The 21,429-nt window shown below is 47.6% G+C and overlaps 1 protein-coding gene across 1 annotated transcript in view; it reads right to left on the reverse strand.

Annotated features, from left to right (window-relative positions):
- LOC142245285 (ectonucleotide pyrophosphatase/phosphodiesterase family member 7-like) overlaps positions 1-1,057 on the reverse strand; it is a 94,325-nt gene extending 93,268 nt beyond the window's left edge. Inside the window, exon 1 of the mRNA XM_075317883.1 lies at positions 775-1,057. Within this exon, the coding sequence (XP_075173998.1) occupies positions 775-1,024 (250 nt within the window). The 5' untranslated portion in view covers positions 1,025-1,057. The remainder of the gene's footprint in view (positions 1-774) is intronic.
- Positions 1,058-21,429: the final 20,372 nt, after the last annotated feature.

Consider the following 21,429-nt stretch of genomic DNA (forward strand, 5'->3'; position numbering starts at 1 on the left):
TTGATATCCAGCCACAGTAAAGCTCACAGGTGGGGGCTGAAGCCTGCAGCTGTTGTTTTATTCGTGCTGGCTATTAAAATAGGGAAGGAGCTTACATAATTTTTTTAAATTATTTATTTCCATCTTTTTACACTACTATACAGCAAACTGACTGCAACCAATCACAGAATTGGACACAGGTTGGGGTCGTATATAGCAGTCTGCAACCAATCACAGACACTGGAAAAAAAGGTGGGCAGGAGACGCATTGAATATTGATGAACATTAATAAGCGGGCCCAGAAAAGAGTCTGACTGCAGCCTGATTCTCCTGGAAACAGCGGGAAACATGGTATGTATAACTTATCCTGCGCTTACTACTAATTATCTTCCATTTGCAGCCCCCTAGTGCTTACTACCGCCATTTTATAGCCCATGGACTTGTATGGGGTTCGTTGTTCGGGGTCATGTTTGGTGACAAGTCCACTTCCTGAATCCGACTTTTCATTTAGTTTGTGCTGATTCGGAGAACCTGAATTTCCACTCGGCCGCTCATCACTACTTACGAATAAGGTGTGTGTTATTTAATACAGTATTTTCATACTAATTTGGTAAAATGATGAAATCTGCAAAATGTAGCTGTTATTAATCTTTCGCTATAAATATTATTAACTATTTGGATTGACAGATGTAAAGGCCTATGGATGTACTGTTTATTATACTAAAACACCAATTGATGAACATTTTATGAAGCTCAAGAAAATTAAAAATCTGTGTATTAAATTGTGGAACTTACCAGTGATGGTGGTGAAGTGAGAGGGGGATGTCATTGTTACAAAAGGTGGGCTGACGTATTTTGCTTTTACTCCTATTTCTGCCAAGTAGTCCAAGAGTGGTGTATCAACATCTTGATCATAATTCCATCGAAAGCCATCAAAGGAGATCACCAGTAGTTTATGCTTTGCTTTTCCATTCCTCAGGAGTGGCTTACAGAAAATGACAGTGAATAAAACAAAAAATAATATTACAGTCTTATGGGTTTGCATGGTGATAGATTGACGGTAAGCTAATGTTGGGATCTGCTGACTGTCACTCAGGGATCTGTATGTCCATTTCTTATCAATCACTTATCAGGACAAAGCTCACATAACTAGGAATTATGGGAAAACCTGCTCAAGAATGTTACCTTCAAGTTATTATTTTTCTTGTATTGCTTATCTACATGATAGCACACTGTAAAGCACCAGTAAAAAGTCACACCAACAATAGTTCCTGCAAACTAAATTTCCTGAAGTAGTAATAATTCTACTAATGACCATGCTTGTCAATCAGGCTCAAAATATTACAAAATTAGTTTAAAATGTTGTCCGGGATTTAAACATAACAAAGTAACAGCTATAATAATAGTGATAATACTAAAAATCAAATGGCGTTACATATTCAGTTCCCCACCACTCCAGCCCTCTACTCACCAGTGATGCAAAAACGTCATGTGGCTTCTGTGCTAAGTCACTGGCCTTGGTAGTCACATAGTCGTGTAGAGCACTTGACCGTTCAGGTGGCCGAATTAGCCGGGACTCTGGAGCACCAATGAATACCAATGATTGATTAGTTAAAGCCCGCTTTACACGCTACAATGTATCTTACAATGTGTCGGCGGGGTCACGTCGTAAGTGACGCACATCCGGCATTGTAAGGTACATTGTAGTGTGTGACAGGTATGTGCGATTGTGATTGAATGTTAAAACGTTCATCGCATACACGTCGTTGAATCCTGACGAATTGCACGTCGGGTTGTTCAATGTTCCCGAGGCAGCACACATCGCAGTGTGTGACACCCTGGGAACATTGAACAGATCTTATCTGCCTCCCGCGGCTCCAGCCGGCAATGTGGAAGGAAAGAGGTGGGCGGGATGTTTACGTCCCACTCATCTCCGCCCCTCCGCTTCTATTGGCTGGCTGCCACGTGACGTCGATGTGACGCTGAACGTCCCTCCCACTCCAGGAAGTGGATGTTCGCCGCCCACATCGAAGTTGTATGGAGGGGTAAGTATGTGTGACGGGGATTAATCATTTGTGTGGCACGTTCAACAAATTGACTGGCAATTTGGCAATTTTTGTTTTTTTGTGCTTTCATTTTTTTCAACCTCTTCTTTTAAGAGTCATAACTTTTTTATTTTTCAATAAACCTAGCCATATGAGGGCTATATTTAAATAATATCAATTATTTTATCATACAGTTAGGTCCAGAAATATTTGGACAGTGACACAAGTTTTGTTATTTTGGCTGTTTACAAAAACATGTTCAGAAATACAATTATATATATAATATGGGCTGAAAGTGCACACTCCCAGCTGCAATATGAGAGTTTTCACATCCAAATCGGAGAAAGGGTTTAGGAATCATAGCTCTGTAATGCATAGCCTCCTCTTTTTTAAGGGACCAAAAGTAATTGGACAAGGGACTCTAAGGGCTGCAATTAACTCTGAAGGCGTCTCCCTCGTTAACCTGTAATCAATGAAGTAGTTAAAAGGTCTGGGGTTGATTACAGGTGTGTGGTTTTGCATTTGGAAGCTGTTGCTGTGACCAGACAGCATGCGGTCTAAGGAACTCTCAATTGAGGTGAACATCCTGAGGCTGAAAAAAAAGAAAAAATCCATCAGAGAGATAGCAGACATGCTTGGAGTAGCAAAATCAACAGTTGGGTACATTCTGAGAAAAAAGGAATTGACTGGTGAGCTTGGGAACTCAAAAAGGCCTGGGCGTCCACGGATGACAACAGTGGTGGATGATCGCCACATACTTTCTTTGGTGAAGAAGAACCCGTTCACAACATCAACTGAAGTCCAGAACATGCTCAGTGAAGTAGGTGTATCTGTCTCTAAGTCAACTGTAAAGAGAAGACTCCATGAAAGTAAATACAAAGGGTTCACATCTAGATGCAAACCATTCATCAATTCCAAAAATAGACAGGCCAGAGTTAAATTTGCTGAAAAACACCTCATGAAGCCAGCTCAGTTCTGGAAAAGTATTCTATGGACAGATGAGACAAAGATCAACCTGTACCAGAATGATGGGAAGAAAAAAGTTTGGAGAAGAAAGGGAATGGCACATGATCCAAGGCACACCACATCCTCTGTAAAACATGGTGGAGGCAACGTGATGGCATGGGCATGCATGGCTTTCAATGGCACTGGGTCACTTGTGTTTATTGATGACATAACAGCAGACAAGAGTAGCCGGATGAATTCTGAAGTGTACCGGGATATACTTTCAGCCCAGATTCAGCCAAATGCCGCAAAGTTGATCGGACGGTGCTTCATAGTACAGATGGACAATGACCTCAAGCATACAGCCAAAGCTACCCAGGAGTTCATGAGTGCAAAAAAGTGGAACATTCTGCAATGGCCAAGTCAATCACCAGATCTTAACCCAATTGAGCATGCATTTCACTTGCTCAAATCCAGACTTAAGACGGAAAGACCCACAAACAAGCAAGACCTGAAGGCTGCGGCTGTAAAGGCCTGGCAAAGCATTAAGAAGGAGGAAACCCAGCGTTTGGTGATGTCCATGGGTTCCAGACTTAAGGCAGTGATTGCCTCCAAAGGATTCGCAACAAAATATTGAAAATAAAAATATTTTGTTTGGGTTTGGTTTATTTGTCCAATTACTTATGACCTCCTAAAATGTGGAGTGTTTGTAAAGAAATGTGTACAATTCCTACAATTTCTATCAGATATTTTTTTTCAAACCTTCAAATTAAACATTACAATCTGCACTTGAATTCTGTTGTAGAGATTTCATTTCAAATCCAATGTGGTGGCATGCAGAGCCCAACTCGCGAAAATTGTGTCACTGTCCAAATATTTCTGGACCTAATTGTATCATGTGTTAAAAAAATAGATACAATTTTCAAGTGGGGTAAAATAGTGATAAAATGGATTGGATTTTATTTTTACAGCATTTGTTGTATAGTACAAATAACTTGCACATATGATTCTACAAATTTCTTTCTGTTGCCAGTTTCTTAGACCCTTAATGGATATATGAGGTCTTCTTTTTTGTGTTGAGCTGTGCTTTTTCATTATACCATTTGAGGTCGTACATATGACATTTTGATTACTTTCTATTGCATTTTGGAGGGAAGTGCAGTGACTGAAAAGTGCAGTTATGGTGTTTATCTTGTTGGTTAAATAATTTAATATTTTATTAGAACCATAATACCTAGTCTATTTGAGTCAGAACATCCAAAGCTTACTTTACTCCTACATAGCTTGCACACTACAAAAGATTTGTTGGCCGGCAATGTGGAAAAGAATTACCGCACCTTAGATACATGTACATAGAACTGGAAGAACACTGACTCAAACTGACGGTGTTCAGGCCCCCTTACATGCAGCGACCCCGGTTGTGCATCATGGGCAAATCGCTGCCCGTGGTGCACAACATCGTTAGTCCCCGTCACACATACTTACCTGCCTAGCGACGTCGCTGTGGCCGGCGAACCGCCTACTTTTTAAGGGGGCGGTTCGTGCGGCATCACAGTTTTGTCACTAAGTGGCCGCCCAATAGAAGCGGAGGGGCGGAGATGAGCGGGCGGAACATCCCGCCCACCTCCTTCCTTCCTCATTGCGGGCGGCCGCAGGTACGGTGATGTTCCTCGTTCCTGCGGTGTCACACATAGCGATGTGTGCTGCCGCAGGAACGATGAACAACCTGCGTCCTGCAACAGCAACGATAATCGGGATTACAACGACTGGACAACGATCAACGATAAGGTGAGTATTTTTGATCATTAGCAGTTGTTCGTACGTTTCACACGCAACCACGTCGCTAACGAGGCCGGATGTGCGTCACGAATTCCGTGACCCCAATGACATCTTGTTAGCGATGTCGCTGCGTGTAAACCCTGCTTTAGGGTTAGCGGTAACATCATCCTCCTGATGATGTTACTGAGATGAATTATGGGTCATATATTCCATAACATCCTCCACTTCCTCTCCACTAATATTTTTGTCAGAGGACGATTGTGATCCGCTGTTAGTACTACTACTGCCCTAATGGCTGGTACCAGTGGTGGTACTTCTGCTTGCAGCTTCCACATTCTTAGCTGTGGTATGTTTTTTTTGTGGGTCATTTAGATTACTCCATTCATTATCATTGCCACTTTTTCTTTTACAATAAATCTTTTACTACAAGATACTTAATTTTTTTCCCCATTCCAATCCCAATTATTTATCCTTTCCAAAAAGAACTGACCAAGTATGAAGCCTCCAAGTGCATCCCCCCACACATAGTATGATACCTAACATGTCCCCCAAACACAAATTGTTGCCTGCCAAAGTAAATTCCCCCAGCATACAGTATGATTTCTCCTGGCAGTAGATAATCTCCCCCACAGTATGATGTCTCCATTGTACATTCAGTACATTCCTGCATACACAGTATAATACCCTCCACAGTACATTTCTCCAGACACAATATGATGTCTCCGCAGACCCTCTCCACAGATTTATGTCTCCACCACACACCACTTTCCTTCACACATGCTATAATGTCCCCAATACAGCACAATTCCTCTTAGGCCCCCTTCACACGTCCGTGATACACGTGCGTGTTTGGTCCGTTTCCGTATATACCGGAGACACGGCCAAACGCGCACCAATGTTAATCTATGATTGTGGTCACACGTCCGTTATTTCATTATGTCCGTGTGTGCGTGTCCGTGATCCGTATGTGTTTGCGTTTTGCACGGATGCATGTCTGTTATCTGCACGGAGCACGCACACGTGGACACAATGAAAGTCTATGGGTATGTGCACACACGTTAGTAAACACGTATGCATCTACCTATAGTCCGTGTCCGTTTGGTGTTTTTATTTCTAGTGATGTCGGCTATTCTTTCTATTTCTGTGTATGTCGGTCAATCTCCCTGAGTCCGTCGGTCGGTCTCTCTGTCTCTCTGTCGGTCTCTCTGTCTGTCTGTCCCTCTCTCACAGTCTGTCGGTCAGTTTCCCCCCCTCTCTCATACTTACCGTTCCCCGATCTCCGGCGCAGCGCTGCACGGCATTCACACTGCTGCGGCGGCTTTTACTATTTTGAAAAAGCCGGCCGCTCATTAAACAATCTCCTATTCCCTGCTTTCCCCGCCCACCGGCGCCTATGATTGGTTGCAGTGAGACACGCCCCCACGCTGAGTGACAGGTGTCACACTGCACCCAATCACAGCAGCCGGTGGGCGTGTCTATACTGTGCAGTAAAATAAATAAATAAATAATAAAAAAAAACGGCGTGCGGTCCCCCCCAATTTTAATGCCAGCCAGATAAAGCCATACGGCTGAAGGCTGGTATTCTCAGGATGGGGAGCTCCACGTTATGGGGAGCCCCCCACCCTAACAATATCAGTCAGCAGCCGCCCAGAATTGCCGCATACATTATATGCGACAGTTCTGGGGCTGTACCCGGCTCTTCCCGATTTGCCCTGGTGCTTTGGCAAATCGGGGTAATAAGGAGTTATTGGCAGCCCATAGCTGCCAATAAGTCCTAGATTAATCATGTCAGGCGTCTATGAGACACCCTCCATGATTAATCTGTAAATTACAGTAAATAAACACACACACACCAGAAAAATCCTTTATTAGAAATAAAAAACACACACATATACCCTGGTTCACCACTTTAATCAGCCCCAAAAAGCCTTCCATGTCCGGCGTACTCCAGGATGGTCCAGCGTCGCATCCAGCGCTGCTGCATGGAGGTGACCGGAGCTGCAGAATACACCGCCGCTCCGGTCACCTCCACGCAGCTAATGAAGACAGCCGCGCGATCAGCTGAGCTGTCACTGAGGTTACCCGCTGTCACTGGATCCAGCGGTGGATGCAGCGGTGGCCGCGGGTAACCTCAGTGACAGCTCAGCTGATCGCGCTACTCACCTCAGTTGCTGACTGGAGCTGACCGGAGCGGAGGTGAGTAGCGCGATCAGCTGAGCTGTCACTGAGGTTACCCGCGGCCACCGCTGCATCCACCGCTGGATCCAGTGACAGCGGGTAACCTCAGTGACAGCTCAGCTGATCGCACGGCTGTCTTCATTAGCTGCGTGGAGGTGACCGGAGCGGCGGTGTCTTCTGCAGCTCCTGTCACCTCCATGCAGCAGCGCTGGATGCGACGCTGGACCATCCTGGAGTACGCCGGACATGGAGGGCTTTTTGGGGCTGATTAAAGTGGTGAACCAGGGTATATGTGTGTGTTTTTTATTTCTAATAAAGGATTTTTCAGGGGTGTGTGTGTTTATTTACTGTAATTTACAGATTAATCATGGAGGGTGTCTCATAGACGCCTGACATGATTAATCTAGGACTTATTGGCAGCTATGGGCTGCCAATAACTCCTTATTACCCCGATTTGCCAAAGCACCAGGGCAAATCGGGAAGAGCCGGGTACAGCCCCAGAACTGTCGCATATAATGTATGCGGCAATTCTGGGCGGCTGCTGACTGATATTGTTAGGGTGGGGGGCTCCCCATAACGTGGAGCTCCCCATCCTGAGAATACCAGCCTTCAGCCGTATGGCTTTATCTGGCTGGCATTAAAATTGGGGGGGACCGCACGCCGTTTTTTTTAATTATTTATTTATTTATTTTACTGCACAGTATAGACACGCCCACCGGCTGCTGTGATTGGGTGCAGTGTGACACCTGTCACTCAGCATGGGGGCGTGTCTCACTGCAACCAATCATAGGCGCCGGTGGGCGGGGAAAGCAGGGAATAGGAGATTGTTTAATGAGCGGCCGGCTTTTTCAAAATAGTAAAAGCCGCCGCAGCAGTGTGAATGCCGTGCAGGGCCGCGCCGGGGATCGAGGAACGGTGAGTATGAGAGAGGGGGGGAAACTTCAGTCACTCGGGGGATTAGCGGTCACCGGTGAATCCTTCACAGGTGACCGCTAATCAGTACTCAACACAGACAGAGCCGCAGTATGAGGATGAAGTCGGGTGAAGTTCACCCGAGTTCATTCTCATCGCGCAACTCTGTCTGCTGTCAGCCGACATTTATAAACGACATTGTGCATCACACACACGGACATTCCACACGGACATTCCACGTACACATACACGTTAATTCCACACGCACACACGGACGTTCTGCACACAAACACGGCTAGCATACGCAATTCACACAGGTGCCACACGGACCATAAAAACGGACACAAAAACGGGACACGGACCCGAAAAACGGCCCGTAACACACGTGCGTGTTTTTCACAGACGTGTGAAGGGGGCCTTACACAGTATGGTGCCGCACTTACAAACATGGGGGGCACCACCCACTTGTGACAGGAACCCGGGAAGGGGCAGCCACTTAGGGGGAGTTAGGAGCCAACAAGACAGTTAGGGGGAGTTCTCCAGCAGGAGAGAAAAGGAGCAGACGTGCCTCACAGGTGCTCCGGTGAAGCAGAGGAGTTCACGCGGTTGCCAAAGGGAGAGTGTCACTGATCCCTAGGAACCGGCCCACACGGGGTGCAAGACCCTAGGGAAGATCATTCTCCAAGTTGGTTTTCCAGAATCTGCCAGAACAGGGAGATTTCAAGCTTCCCTGGCCACAAAACCCCGAAAGCACAGTACCAAGATAGGATCCGAGGCCTTGGACAGCACCAGGCCCCAGTGTGGAGCCATGGTACCTGCTAATAGGGACAAGAGTACTACTCGAGATGAACTGGGGTCCACAAATAGCCACGGGGATCAAACACACAAGGCGCAAAGAGGAAGGGACTCACCGAGCACTTCACCGGACTGACCTCTGAAAGGATTCGGGTTCGACAGAGCCCATCACACCAAGTCACCGGTATTACCCGGCGAGCGACACCAAAGACTGAGTAAACCACCTGAAACCGCAGCAACTGGTTTGGACTCTTTATTACCGGCACTGCCACCCAGCGCCTTGGGGCCAAACGCCATCACTATTCCTCTCATCATACTTCTTGGGTCCCACTCCACCTGCAGGGAGCGATACCATCTCTGGCTGCTACTACCAACCGCACTGGAGGAGAGCGACAGCAGCGGCGGCTAAATCCCTGGCCCCATACCACAGGTGGCGTCACAACATTCAACCTACTGCTACCCCATCATCAACTTTCCTTATTGGTGTACACCTCGGGGCATGAAGCCAGGCAGGCCACCACGACATTCCAAGTCATCACACCAGCCCAGTGATGATAATTCAAGTACGAGATACTGTGTGCCTGATGACCCCTGCCCCCTGGGTGCTACAGAGTCACCCACATATGACACCCCCACAGCTTCCTCCCACACAGTATGATAACCCCATAGTATGTTCCCCCACATAATTGGTAGCACCAAGTCTCCCTCACACAATATGCTGCAATACATTCTTCTACACACACAGTATAATGCCTTACAGCTCCCCCTACACAGTATGATGTTCCCATAATATACTTACCCACAGAGTATTATGCCCCCGTACATTCACACACATAGTATGATGCCTCCACAGCCCCCGTCACGCAACATGCTGCCCCCATAGTAAATTTCCTAACAAAGTATGATGCTCCCACAGACTCCATCACACAATATGATGCTCCCACAATACATTTCCACACACATTATGATGCATCAACAGTACATTTCTCTACACAAAGTATGATGCCCATAGCTCTTAGGGGTACTTTGCACGCTGCGACATCGCTACTGCGATATCGTCGGGGTCAAATCGAAAGTGACGCACATCCGGCGCCAGTAACGACGTCGCAACGTGTAAAGCCTAGATGTGCCGATAAACGATCGCAAAAGCATCGAAAATCGGTGATCTGTGTAGCGTCGGTCATTTTCATAATGTCGCACCAATAGGAGATACGATGTTGTTCCTCGTTCCTGTGGCAGCACACATCGCTGTGTGTGAAGCTGCAGGAGCGAGGAACATCTCCTTACCTGCCTCCACCGGCTATGCGAAAGGAAGGAGGTGGGCGGGATGTTTACGTCCCGTTCATCTCCGCCCCTCCGCTTCTATTGGCCGCCTGCCATGTGACGTCACTGTGACGCCGCATGACCTGCCCCCTTAGGAAAGAGGCGGGTTGCTGGCCAGAGCAACATCGCAGGGCAAGTAAGTGCGTGTGAAGCTGCCGCAGCGATAATGTTCGCTACAGCAGCTATCAAAAGATATCGCATGTGCGACGGGGCGGATACTATCGCGCTTGGCATCGCTAGCCGATGCTAGCGATGTCGCAATGTGCAAAGTACCCCTTAGTCAGGACTGCTGCTCGACATGCATAGACCTGGTGTCTTTCTCTTTTTTCTTTTTCCATTCATTGTGGTTTTATACATTTTTCCCTGGTTTTAATGTTTCAATTAAAAGTAATGTTTTAATCTCATCCTATTTGTAAATGCTGGAATTCTATCATTATCCATACTTTCCAGTTCCCAGGACCTGGACTGGAGACTCCCTACACCGCATCCAATATGGCATATTTCCTATATTGGAAAGTTGATGTTTTTTCTTGTACACAGTATGATATCCTCACACAAATCATTACACTTGCCTGTCACATCCTTGCCTGCTGCTCCTGTGATACCGAACTGGTGTGTGCTGCCAGTCTAGGTAGTATCAGAAGGATCAGACAAGACATCCAGATCACGTGACACATTCACCTGAAGAATCTTGCAGGATCATCAGGTCTACCTAGATGAAATGCTGAAGCAAGGATTTGTCTGCTTCTTCCTCTTCAATCTAACTGTGCCTGTGTTTTTGCGACATTTCCGTTTCGACCTGTTCCTGCGACATCTACCTCTGACACCCGTCGGCATGCCGTAGTCACTCATGACCAGAAGCTCTGGGCAGTGTTGGTTCTGTCCAGTCAGAAATACTTTTGTTTTTTAGACATTCAGGCAAATTAAATTACACATTTTTCAATTTCACAGAGTCCAGCAAATTTTAAACCACTTGACCTTTATTCAGTTTTTACCAAATCTTTTGACTCATCTGTAGTAATAGCACATTCCATAAATATGTCATCACTTTATACGATCTGAAACCCTCTTTCAATTTATTTTTGGTAGGATTTCAAAACGGGAGTAAAATCTTTGCATTGAAAATGAAAACTAGGGATTAAGATGATTGTCAGCCAAGACTTTAATTATCTACACCTGCAAACCACTAAAACAATTTAGTTATAAAATCTTAAGTAAACACAATGTAATGAAATGAGTGTAAGAATATGACAGAATAACAGATCTAAAGGCCCCGTTACATGGGACGATATATCTAACGATATGTCGTCGGGGTCACGGAGTTTGTGACTCATATCCGGCATCGTTAGAGATATCGTACCGTGTGACACCACTGAGCGACTGTGAACGAGCAAAAATACTCACCTTATCGTTGCTCGTTGACACGTCATTCATTTTCATAATGTGACGCCCTGCCCGGGCCAGATAGTCACAGATAGACCCCTGCACTACCCCTTTCCCTCACAAGGTGACATCAGCCAACCTCAAAACCCTAGTCACCTCCCTCAGGGCTAGATGGACACACTAGGGGGCGGAACCACGCAGTTGGAAGACACCCACCAAGGAGTCTAGACAGCCTGGGGCGGGAAAGTAAACAGTTCAGTTTAGAGTTCAGTGAGAGTGGAGGTCAGGCCTGTGTGTCAGGCCTGAAGCAAACTGACAGGTGTCAGGGTAGGAGCCCTGGTGCCACTGGCTAGGAGGCAGACGGCGGTCTCTGTCTGCAGGAGCCGGGAAGATGGCTCGGTGGAACCGAGGTGGACCTGGACAGGGTAGTGGCCCGCTGGTACCGACCCGGGGAACCGACTCGGAAACTGGAGCACACAGGGGGTACTCAGACCCTGAAACTAGGTCCAGAAGTGACTGGAACTGGTTAATTAACTGATTGAGGCCAGGACTAGAGGTCCTGTCCCAACCAAAGTCCCGATAGAAGACAACAGCCCAACGAGTGGGATAACAGGCCACCACCAGGGCTCAGAGATCCCACGGGTCAGCATCTGCGGGCAAAAGCTCCTTAGGCCACATCCAGCCTGGGAGCGGACTCCTGAAGTTGCAAGCACAGGCAATCCACCATTACACAAAGGTGCAGGAGAATGACAGAGACCACCAGCTGGGTGCGGGAACCAGAACGCAGCCAGCTGCAGGCACCGACCACCATCACCTTGGTTTACCAGAGACTCATGTGTTTCCTTCAATAGTGAGTACACCAGCACCCTGCGGTTGCCCATCTCCCGAGGCCACAATCCCTGCCCACGGAGGGGTTAACAACTTGCTGCACAACATCTCCCCCGGGTGCCCCGTAACTGCAGCAGTGGTGTCCAAACTCACCACATACCGTGGGTGGCGTCACGAACCTAGTACAGCCCAGCCCGTACATATACATCCTACATCCACCATCCCCTCAACCCCTTTTCATTCGGAGTGTCCGCGGGATCCCCCGGGTCCGGAGACCCTCGAGCCATCCACCGGAAGGCCCGGACCCGAGCAGCGGCAGGCACACCCCGAAACTTGGCGTCACGAACAGGATACTTACCCATCCACTTACCTTGTGGAAGTGCGCCTTGTGTTGAAGTCAGCGGTGATCAGTTGCAAAAATTCCAGAAACTGCCATCTTGCCGCCATCTTTTGGCGCGAAAATTCCCGCCCAGACTCTTCTTCCCCGAAAGGGCGCGAAAGCCAAAGCCCCGCCCCCTGGGAACACAGCTGGAAAGTGAGGACGGAAGTCGGAAAACAAAACTTACCGGCCTGAAAGAGGAGTGCCAAGAAAAGACCAAGGAAGAGAAGCAGGAAGATGTCTGCGCCTAACCCCGACGGCAGAGTGACGCCGGCCGCTGGAGCGGTGGCGCCTGCAGATGCGCCTGACAACGGGAATGTAGCGGCTCTCGCTCCGGTTGCAGGAGTGTAGGACCCCGAGACTCTTTTAGTGACTCCCCGTGTAGCAGCTGGCGGTGACCCGCCTGCCACAGGAAGGATGTCGGCTCTGGCAGTCCGCCCAGCTGCAACGGAAATGGCACCTAGCTGGGAGACGGATGACAGCGGCTCCGAGGGTGATACGGAGTCCATCTCGGAGGATGAAGCCCCGACTGCCGCTGGGGGTATATTAATACCAATCTGTGGATACTGCAGACAGCTAGGGCACTTTGCCGGTGCGTGCCCTGAGAATGGTCCGTTTTAAATGAGCACCCCCGCAAGTTTTAAAGTTTAAAGTTGAAACATTTTAAGTTAAGAACCAGCTCCTGTCATACTGACTCCCGACCTTTGTTGAACGTCTCCAAGTTCCCCAGGAGACGCCATCCAGCACATGGGGTGGAAGGAAAGGAGGATCTTGTCCGACTTGTTGAATGCCACTGCGGTTGGAGCCCCAGAGGGCGCCATCAGAGGTCGGAGCCCCTGGTGAAGGACGACAAGAAGTTGAGTTGGAGTGAGGACAGTTCCCGTTTACAGAGTCCGGTTTGGAGGAGCAATTGTACCCGCACTGCAGGCAGTGGAAGACGGGATCTTTATGGACAGTGTCACCCGTGAATGGTGGTGGCATTGGGAACCCGTGCTGCCCTGTGGTGGCCTGTGGGACTTTTGCCAGAGGAAGCTGTACCAGCAGTAAAGTTAAATGTTTTATACCTAGACCACCCTTTTCATCGTGCCACAGTCTCCGGAGAAATAGGAATAACGTTTGGAACACCATTCTAAGTCCGAACTGGGTGCAAAAACCTAAAAAAACATCACTATGGGGAGATAAGGTATGCACACCAGTGACTATGTAAGGGGAATACATGAAATAGTTTCAAGAAATGTCATATGCTTCACAATAGATATAGATACAGCCAAGCACTAGTGTAAAATTGTGGTAACAATTAAAATATAACCTTTATTAGTTAATGGTTAAAAATATCAAACCACACAACAAATACGGTTGTAAAAAACAACCAAGCAAAGTGGAGCAGATGTAAAGCTCATAATATCACCATGGAAGGACAAACCTCACACGGAAGGGGGGGGGGATGGAAAAACCTCCCACCGCGGTGATAAAGACACAGACAACCCTAACCAGGTTGTCAAATACACAAACTAAGTTATATACGCAAGACAGTATAGTCGTATAGACAAAAACTCGAAGGATATATAAAGAAAACTTTTGTTGTCCAATGTATGGAGGGGGGGGGCAAAATATAACAGCCTCACAGTACCCCTCAATTGGCAACCATCTGACCTGATATGCTCTTAGACCTCCCGACGCGTTTCATAATATGCTTATTCCTCAGTGGACTATGGTCAAAAGAGAGCTGCAATAATAAACAAAAGGGTCAGGTTGCTATTCAAGTACAATTGTAGCAAAAGAGAACGTATATTGCAAAAATATCCACATGTTTTTACCTTCAGTAAAACAGACCTCCAGCATGTTGTGTCTGGGCCTTGGCATACAGCACCAGACTTTCAAAAATCCCACCCTTAAATATCCTGTGGGTGGGTAGAGGAACGCCCTCCTAATCGCAATAGGGCTAATGATAATTATCCACCACATGTAGGGAGGCGTTCCTATGCTCAGGAAATAAACACCCCTGGAGTGTGTGGGCGGAGATATACTCCTATCGTGATTCCCATTCACAGCTCCCTCATACAAAGAATAGGGCTTCCCCGCGATTACGTCACGGGAGCACCACCCACCTCGGACACACGCCGAAGTGGGCGTGGCCAAGGTTACATCCCACTTATTATTGCCCCAGCCAGCCACTTGTCACTAAGCGGCGTGAATATAAAGCGACCCATATCCGGTCGCACAGTGATTGCCTCATCATGACGCCGTGCAGTCACGTGTACGGTCCGCGTCATATCCGGTCACGCGGCCGCGCACGTGACCACATATGGTCGTACAGTAATTGCCTCATCATGACGCGGTGCAGTCACATGCACGGTCCGCGCCATATCCGGTCACGCGGCCGCGCACGTGACACGGTAACCATGGAGGCGCTAGGCGCACATCCGCTGGAGGTCACGTGCGCAAGCCGCGCAACATCCGGTCACGCGGTTATGCAGATGAGTGCACGAGCAGAGTGCAACCAGCGTGACATCCGGTCACATGGTCGCAAAACGCGATCCGGTAACCATGGGAATGCTGGATACACCACCAACGGCCAGGCAGCACGATGTCCGATCACGTGACAGCGCACTTAGTTAGGTAACCATAAACAAAAATTGCGGTCACCTTAAGCCGTACAAGTACAATCAAGCCACATATCACATGTCGCCTTCAGTCATACAAGTACAGACTAATGACTGATGCCACATAATAGATCATACAGGGTATAGGCAAAGGCATAGGGGCCGAGGTGGAACCAAGGGGGGGTTTGTGAATGTTTTGTGACGTGGGGGGACATTAGCTGGCAAGCCTCAATATTATAAGGGCTGAAAAAGGTGCAGCCCCAAGCAAAAGGAAGGAAAACTATATACGTAAATTAAGGTAGTCCTACCAACAAAACCATTAAAGGTAGACATATAGACTGGATTAGGGCAGGCATCCACACAAGAACCGTGACCAAGGGCACGGGGAAAAGAACATTCACAAACACCCCCCCCCCGACATGAAGGCGACATGTGATATGTGGCTTGATTGTACTTGTACGGCTTAAGGTGACCGCAATTTTTGTTTATGGTCACCTAACTAAGTGCGCTGTCACGTGATCGGACACCGTGCTGCCTGGCCGTTGGTGGTGTATCCAGCGTTCCCATGGTTACCGGATCGCGTTTTGCGACCATGTGACCGGATGTCACGCTGGTTGCACTCTGCTCGTTGTGCACTCATCTGCATAACCGCGTGACCGGATGTTGCGCGGCTTGCGCACGTGACCTCCGGCGGATGTGCGCCTAGCGCCTCCATGGTTACCGTGTCACGTGCGCGGCCGCGTGACCGGATATGACGCGGACCGTACACGTGACTGCACGGCGTCATGATGAGGCAATCACTGTGCGACCGGATATGGGTCGCTTTATATTCACGCCGCTTAGTGACAAGTGGCTGGCTGGGGCAATAATAAGTGGGATGTAACCTTGGCCACGCCCACTTCGGCGTGTGTCCGAGGTGGGTGGTGCTCCCGTGACGTAATCGCGGGGAAAGCCCTATTCTTTGTATGAGGGAGCTATGAATGGGAATCACGATAGGAGTATATCTCCGCCCACACACTCCAGGGGTGTTTATTTCCTGAGCATAGGAACGCCTCCCTACATGTGGTGGATAATTATCATTAGCCCTATTGCGATTAGGAGGGCGTTCCTCTACACACCCACAGGATATTTAAGGGTGGGATTTTTGAAAGTCTGGTGTTGTATGCCAAGGCCCAGACACAAAATGCTGGAGGTCTGCTTTACTGAAGGTAAAAACATGTGGATATTTTTGCAATATACGTTCTCTTTTGCTACAATTGTACTTGAATAGCAACCTGACCCTTTTGTTTATTATTGCAGCTCTCTTTTGACCATAGCCCTCTGAGGAATAAGCATATTATGAAACGCGTCGGGAGGTCTAAGAGCATATCAGGTCAGATGGTTGCCAATTGAGGGGTACTGTGAGGCTGTTATATTTTGCCCCCCCCTCCATACATTGGACAACAAAAGTTTTTCCATCCCCCCCCCTTCCGTGTGAGGTTTGTCCTTCCATGGTGATATTATGAGCTTTACATCTGCTCCACTTTGCTTGGTTGTTTTTTACAACCGTATTTGTTGTGTGGTTTGATATTTTTAACCATTAACTAATAAAGGTTATATTTTAATTGTTACCACAATTTTACACTAGTGCTTGGCTGTATCTATATCTATTGTGAAGCATATGACATTTCTTGAAACTATCCATTATTATTGGAATGGCAGGTTTCCTCACGACTGGCCTTGACACTGGCAGTTGGGCTCAGGAAGCTAAGGAAATATTTTCTGAAAAAAGCTTTTCACAACCTAAATACACTCCCACATATACGGCTGCATTTAAGGAACTCACTAGAGTCTATAAAAACCAGATCACCTCCTGGTGGGAGGTTCAAAGTTTTGAAAGCTACATCAAAGCCGACATAGTTCCCCGCCATCTTCGAATTTCTCTTCTCCCAGGCCTGAGATACAAGAATTCCACCCTCCTCGATAAATGGGAAAGGGAAGCGACCAATAGTTCCATACAGTTTATGAAACTTCTTCTAGAGGAGGAGAAGATAACTCTGTCTGCTCTTTCAGTACATCTGAGGGAACAAATTGAGATTACTAAGAAGTTCTCAAGCGAACCAGATTTTGCCTCAAAAGAGACGTCTTTACAGGGACAATTAGAAAGGTTCCAGTACCACCTAAAAGAGCGCAAACACAGATACTTTGTACGAGACCTGCAGGAGTTTAAGGATAGGAGGGCCTACCTATTTTCTACATCTAGGAATACCCCTGCAGGTCCTGAGACAGATTTCTCATCCACAGACACCGAGGCCTCGGACAACGAAAAACGTAACAAGAACTCCAGAGGGAGACAGCGTGGCCGAGGGGGAAGAGGAAGGGGTAGAGGTTTTCATAATGAGAACTCAGGAGTTCGTTTTTTAGATCAGAGGTACTATCTGAGAAGTCAATCTCGAGCACCCAATCAAACAGACAGCCACAGGTTTTGAATCTCTCTTCACGCACCCTAACCATTGAAGAAATGTGTGTGCTGAGTAAGGGTCTTTCTTTTGTCCCCACCTCAGACTTCCAGCTCTTTGATGGCATAAAAGATTTACATCTTTTTGCCAGGAAGCTTAAATGGCATAAACATTTTGTAAAAGAAGAGAAACGTGCCAGCAAGGAGCTGGGGGTTCCTGAAACCTTATTGGGGGACATACGACTGCTGTATCATCTATCGGACCCTGATCCGAACCTTGGTGGGGAAGGTCCTTTCACCACTTTGAAAAACAAGAGCAGCCGTATGCCTCCTAACTTATTCGACCAGTCGACCATTGATGTCTTCGTTGAGCAGGTCTCAAGGGACTTTGAATCTCTGGCTCGAGAAAAGAGACATAAGAGGTTTAATCTGACCAAATCTGAAATGTTGGCCCTCCAGACCCTTGAACATGATCGCTCAATCATCATAAAAAGTTCAGATAAGGGGGGCAATATTGTGGTACAGGACGTGGCACATTATAAGGAGATGTGTCTTTCTATTCTTCAGGATGCAAATAATTATAAGAAACTTCCGAGTAATCCCCTCAAGGATTTTAAATCTGAACTCAAGATAATTTTATCTGAGGGCTTGAGGGACAAACTCATAGATAAAAATGAGTATGAATTTCTGCTTCCTGCACATCCCACCTTGGCCACTTTCTATTGCCTTCCTAAGGTTCACAAAGGCCTCTCCCCCCTTAAAGGCAGACCAATTGTGTCTGGGGTGGGAGGCCTTTGTCAGAACATTGGCACGTACCTTGATCAGATTCTTAAACCTTTTGTGGGGGCCCTTAACTCATTCACTTTGGACTCCACGGATTTTCTGAGGAAAATCGAAGATGTGGAATTGGATGAGTATACCATCCTATGTTCAATAGATGTAGAGGCATTATACTCCTCTATTGTACATAAGGATGGACTGAGAGCAGTGGAATATTTCTTGAAGGGTCGGGGTTGTCAATTTTTCAAACATAATGATTGGCTTCTCAGATTGCTTGAGTTTTGTCTCACCAGGAATTTCTTTTTATTTGACGGGTTTTTCTTCCACCAACTCAGGGGCACCGCCATGGGTTGTCCATGTGCACCATCTTACGCCAATCTGCTCCTGGGTTGGTGGGAAGAAAACCTGATTTTTGGGGAGGGTTCCAGTTATGATTTGAATAATATCGTCCTATGGACCCGCTACATAGACGATGTTTTCGTGCTGTGGCGGGGGACGAAGGAGACTTTTGCGCAGTTTGTCTCAGACATCAATCAGAACCCCCTTGGTCTTCATTTTACGGCAGAGAGCAATGAAAGGGAGCTCTCTTTTCTTGATATCCTGGTTACAAAACAGGCGGATGGCACCCTTGCCACAAGTACTTTTCGCAAGCCCACTTCATCAAATTCGCTCCTGCGCTGGGAAAGTAACCACCCTAGACCCCTTAGGGCAGGCATCCCGAAGGGCCAATACCTGCGGGCACATAGGAACTGTTCGACCCCCTCAAATTTCTCTCACCAAGCGGAGGATTTACGTAGCCGTTTTAGGGAAAGAGGTTATCCCAATCAGGTCCTTTCCCAGGCTTTTCAGACGGCACTATCAAGAGATAGGACAAGTCTATTAGTTCCTTCATCAAAGAAGGAGGAGACAATGGATGGCAAGTTCCGCTTTATCACCACTTTTAATAACTGCTCCACAGAAGTACGCAGGATCCTCGAGCGACACTGGGCCATCCTGAAGATGGATGTAGATATTGGTGATATAGTGGGAACCCTTCCTAAATGCACCTATCGGCGGGGTCGCTCCATTGGTGATAGGGTCGTACACAGCCACTTTGTGCGTCCTAAAGAAATCAGTTGGTTACATTCGGACCTGAAAGGATGTTACAAATGTAGTGGCTGTGTCGCTTGCCCACATATCCAGACCGGTAAAAGCTTCTCGAGCTCCGTAACGGGAGAGACTTTTCAGATCAGAGCGTTTATAAACTGTCGCTCGAGAGGCGTAATATACAAGGCAAGATGTAGCTGCAGTCTTGAATATGTGGGCAAAACAAGTAGAGAGTTCAGGAGGCGTGTTGGAGAACACCTTCGGGATATAGCCAACAAAAGAGACACCCCGTTGGCCAAACATGTTGAAATGGTACACAATGGGAACATCGCTGGCCTAACATTTATGGGCATTGATCTCATTAATTACCCGGCCCGGGGTGGGGATTGGGACCGTAGGATTCTCCAACGGGAATGCAGATGGATCCATACTCTCAGGACACAGACCCCATTAGGCCTTAATTAGATCCTTACTTTTGGATGCTTTTTATAGTTTGGTAGGGTCAGCGAGGGACCTTTAGGGACAGCCACCGTGGAACGGGGGCACCCGGTACCTTAAGGTGTTGTTACACTCCGTCGGTAGGCAGGAGCTTCTTAGGGTTAATTTAGGGATCACTTTAGGAATCAGGGCTCCTTTTATTAATTGTGTCGTTTTTTTTGGTTTTTGCTTTTTTCCATTCCTTAGTTTTTTTCCCCGTGCCCTTGGTCACGGTACTTGTGTGGATGCCTGCCCTAATCCAGTCCATATGTCTACCTTTAATGGTTTTGTTGGTAGGACTACCTTAATTTACGTATATAGTTTTCCTTCCTTTTGCTTGGGGCTGCACCTTTTTCAGCCCTTATAATATTGAGGCTTGCCAGCTAATGTCCCCCCACGTCACAAAGCATTCACAACCCCCCCCCCCCCCTTGGTTCCACCTCGGCCCCTATGCCTTTGCCTATACCCTGTATGATCTATTATGTGGCATCAGTCATTAGTCTGTACTTGTATGACTGAAGGCGACATGTGATATGTGGCTTGATTGTACTTGTACGGCTTAAGGTGACCGCAATTTTTGTTTATGGTCACCTAACTAAGTGCGCTGTCACGTGATCGGACACCGTGCTGCCTGGCCGTTGGTGGTGTATCCAGAGTTCCCATGGTTACCGGATCGCGTTTTGCGACCATGTGACCGGTTGTCACGCTGGTTGCACTCTGCTCGTTGTGCACTCATCTGCATAACCGCGTGACCGGATGTTGCGCGGCTTGCGCACGTGACCTCCAGCGGATGTGCGCCTAGCGACTCCATGGTTACCGTGTCACGTGCGCGGCCGCGTGACCGGATATGGCGCGGACCGTGCATGTGACTGCACCGCGTCATGATGAGGCAATTACTGTACGACCATATGTGGTCACGTGCGCGGCCGCGTGACCGGATATGACGCGGACCGTACACGTGACTGCACGGCGTCATGATGAGGCAATCACTGTGCGACCGGATATGGGTCGCTTTATATTCACGCCGCTTAGTGACAAGTGGCTGGCTGGGGCAATAATAAGTGGGATGTAACCTTGGCCACGCCCACTTCGGCGTGTGTCCGAGGTGGGTGGTGCTCCCGTGACGTAATCGCGGGGAAAGCCCTATTCTTTGTATGAGGGAGCTGTGAATGGGAATCACGATAGGAGTATATCTCCGCCCACACACTCCAGGGGTGTTTATTTCCTGAGCATAGGAACGCCTCCCTACATGTGGTGGATAATTATCATTAGCCCTATTGCGATTAGGAGGGCGTTCCTCTACACACCCACAGGATATTTAAGGGTGGGATTTTTGAAAGTCTGGTGCTGTATGCCAAGGCCCAGACACAACATGCTGGAGGTCTGCTTTACTGAAGGTAAAAACATGTGGATATTTTTGCAATATACGTTCTCTTTTGCTACAATTGTACTTGAATAGCAACCTGACCCTTTTGTTTATTATTGCAGCTCTCTTTTGAC

The sequence above is a fragment of the Anomaloglossus baeobatrachus genome, chromosome 7 (assembly GCF_048569485.1).
Source record: "Anomaloglossus baeobatrachus isolate aAnoBae1 chromosome 7, aAnoBae1.hap1, whole genome shotgun sequence".
In the NCBI taxonomy this organism is placed as follows: Eukaryota; Metazoa; Chordata; class Amphibia; order Anura; family Aromobatidae; genus Anomaloglossus; species Anomaloglossus baeobatrachus.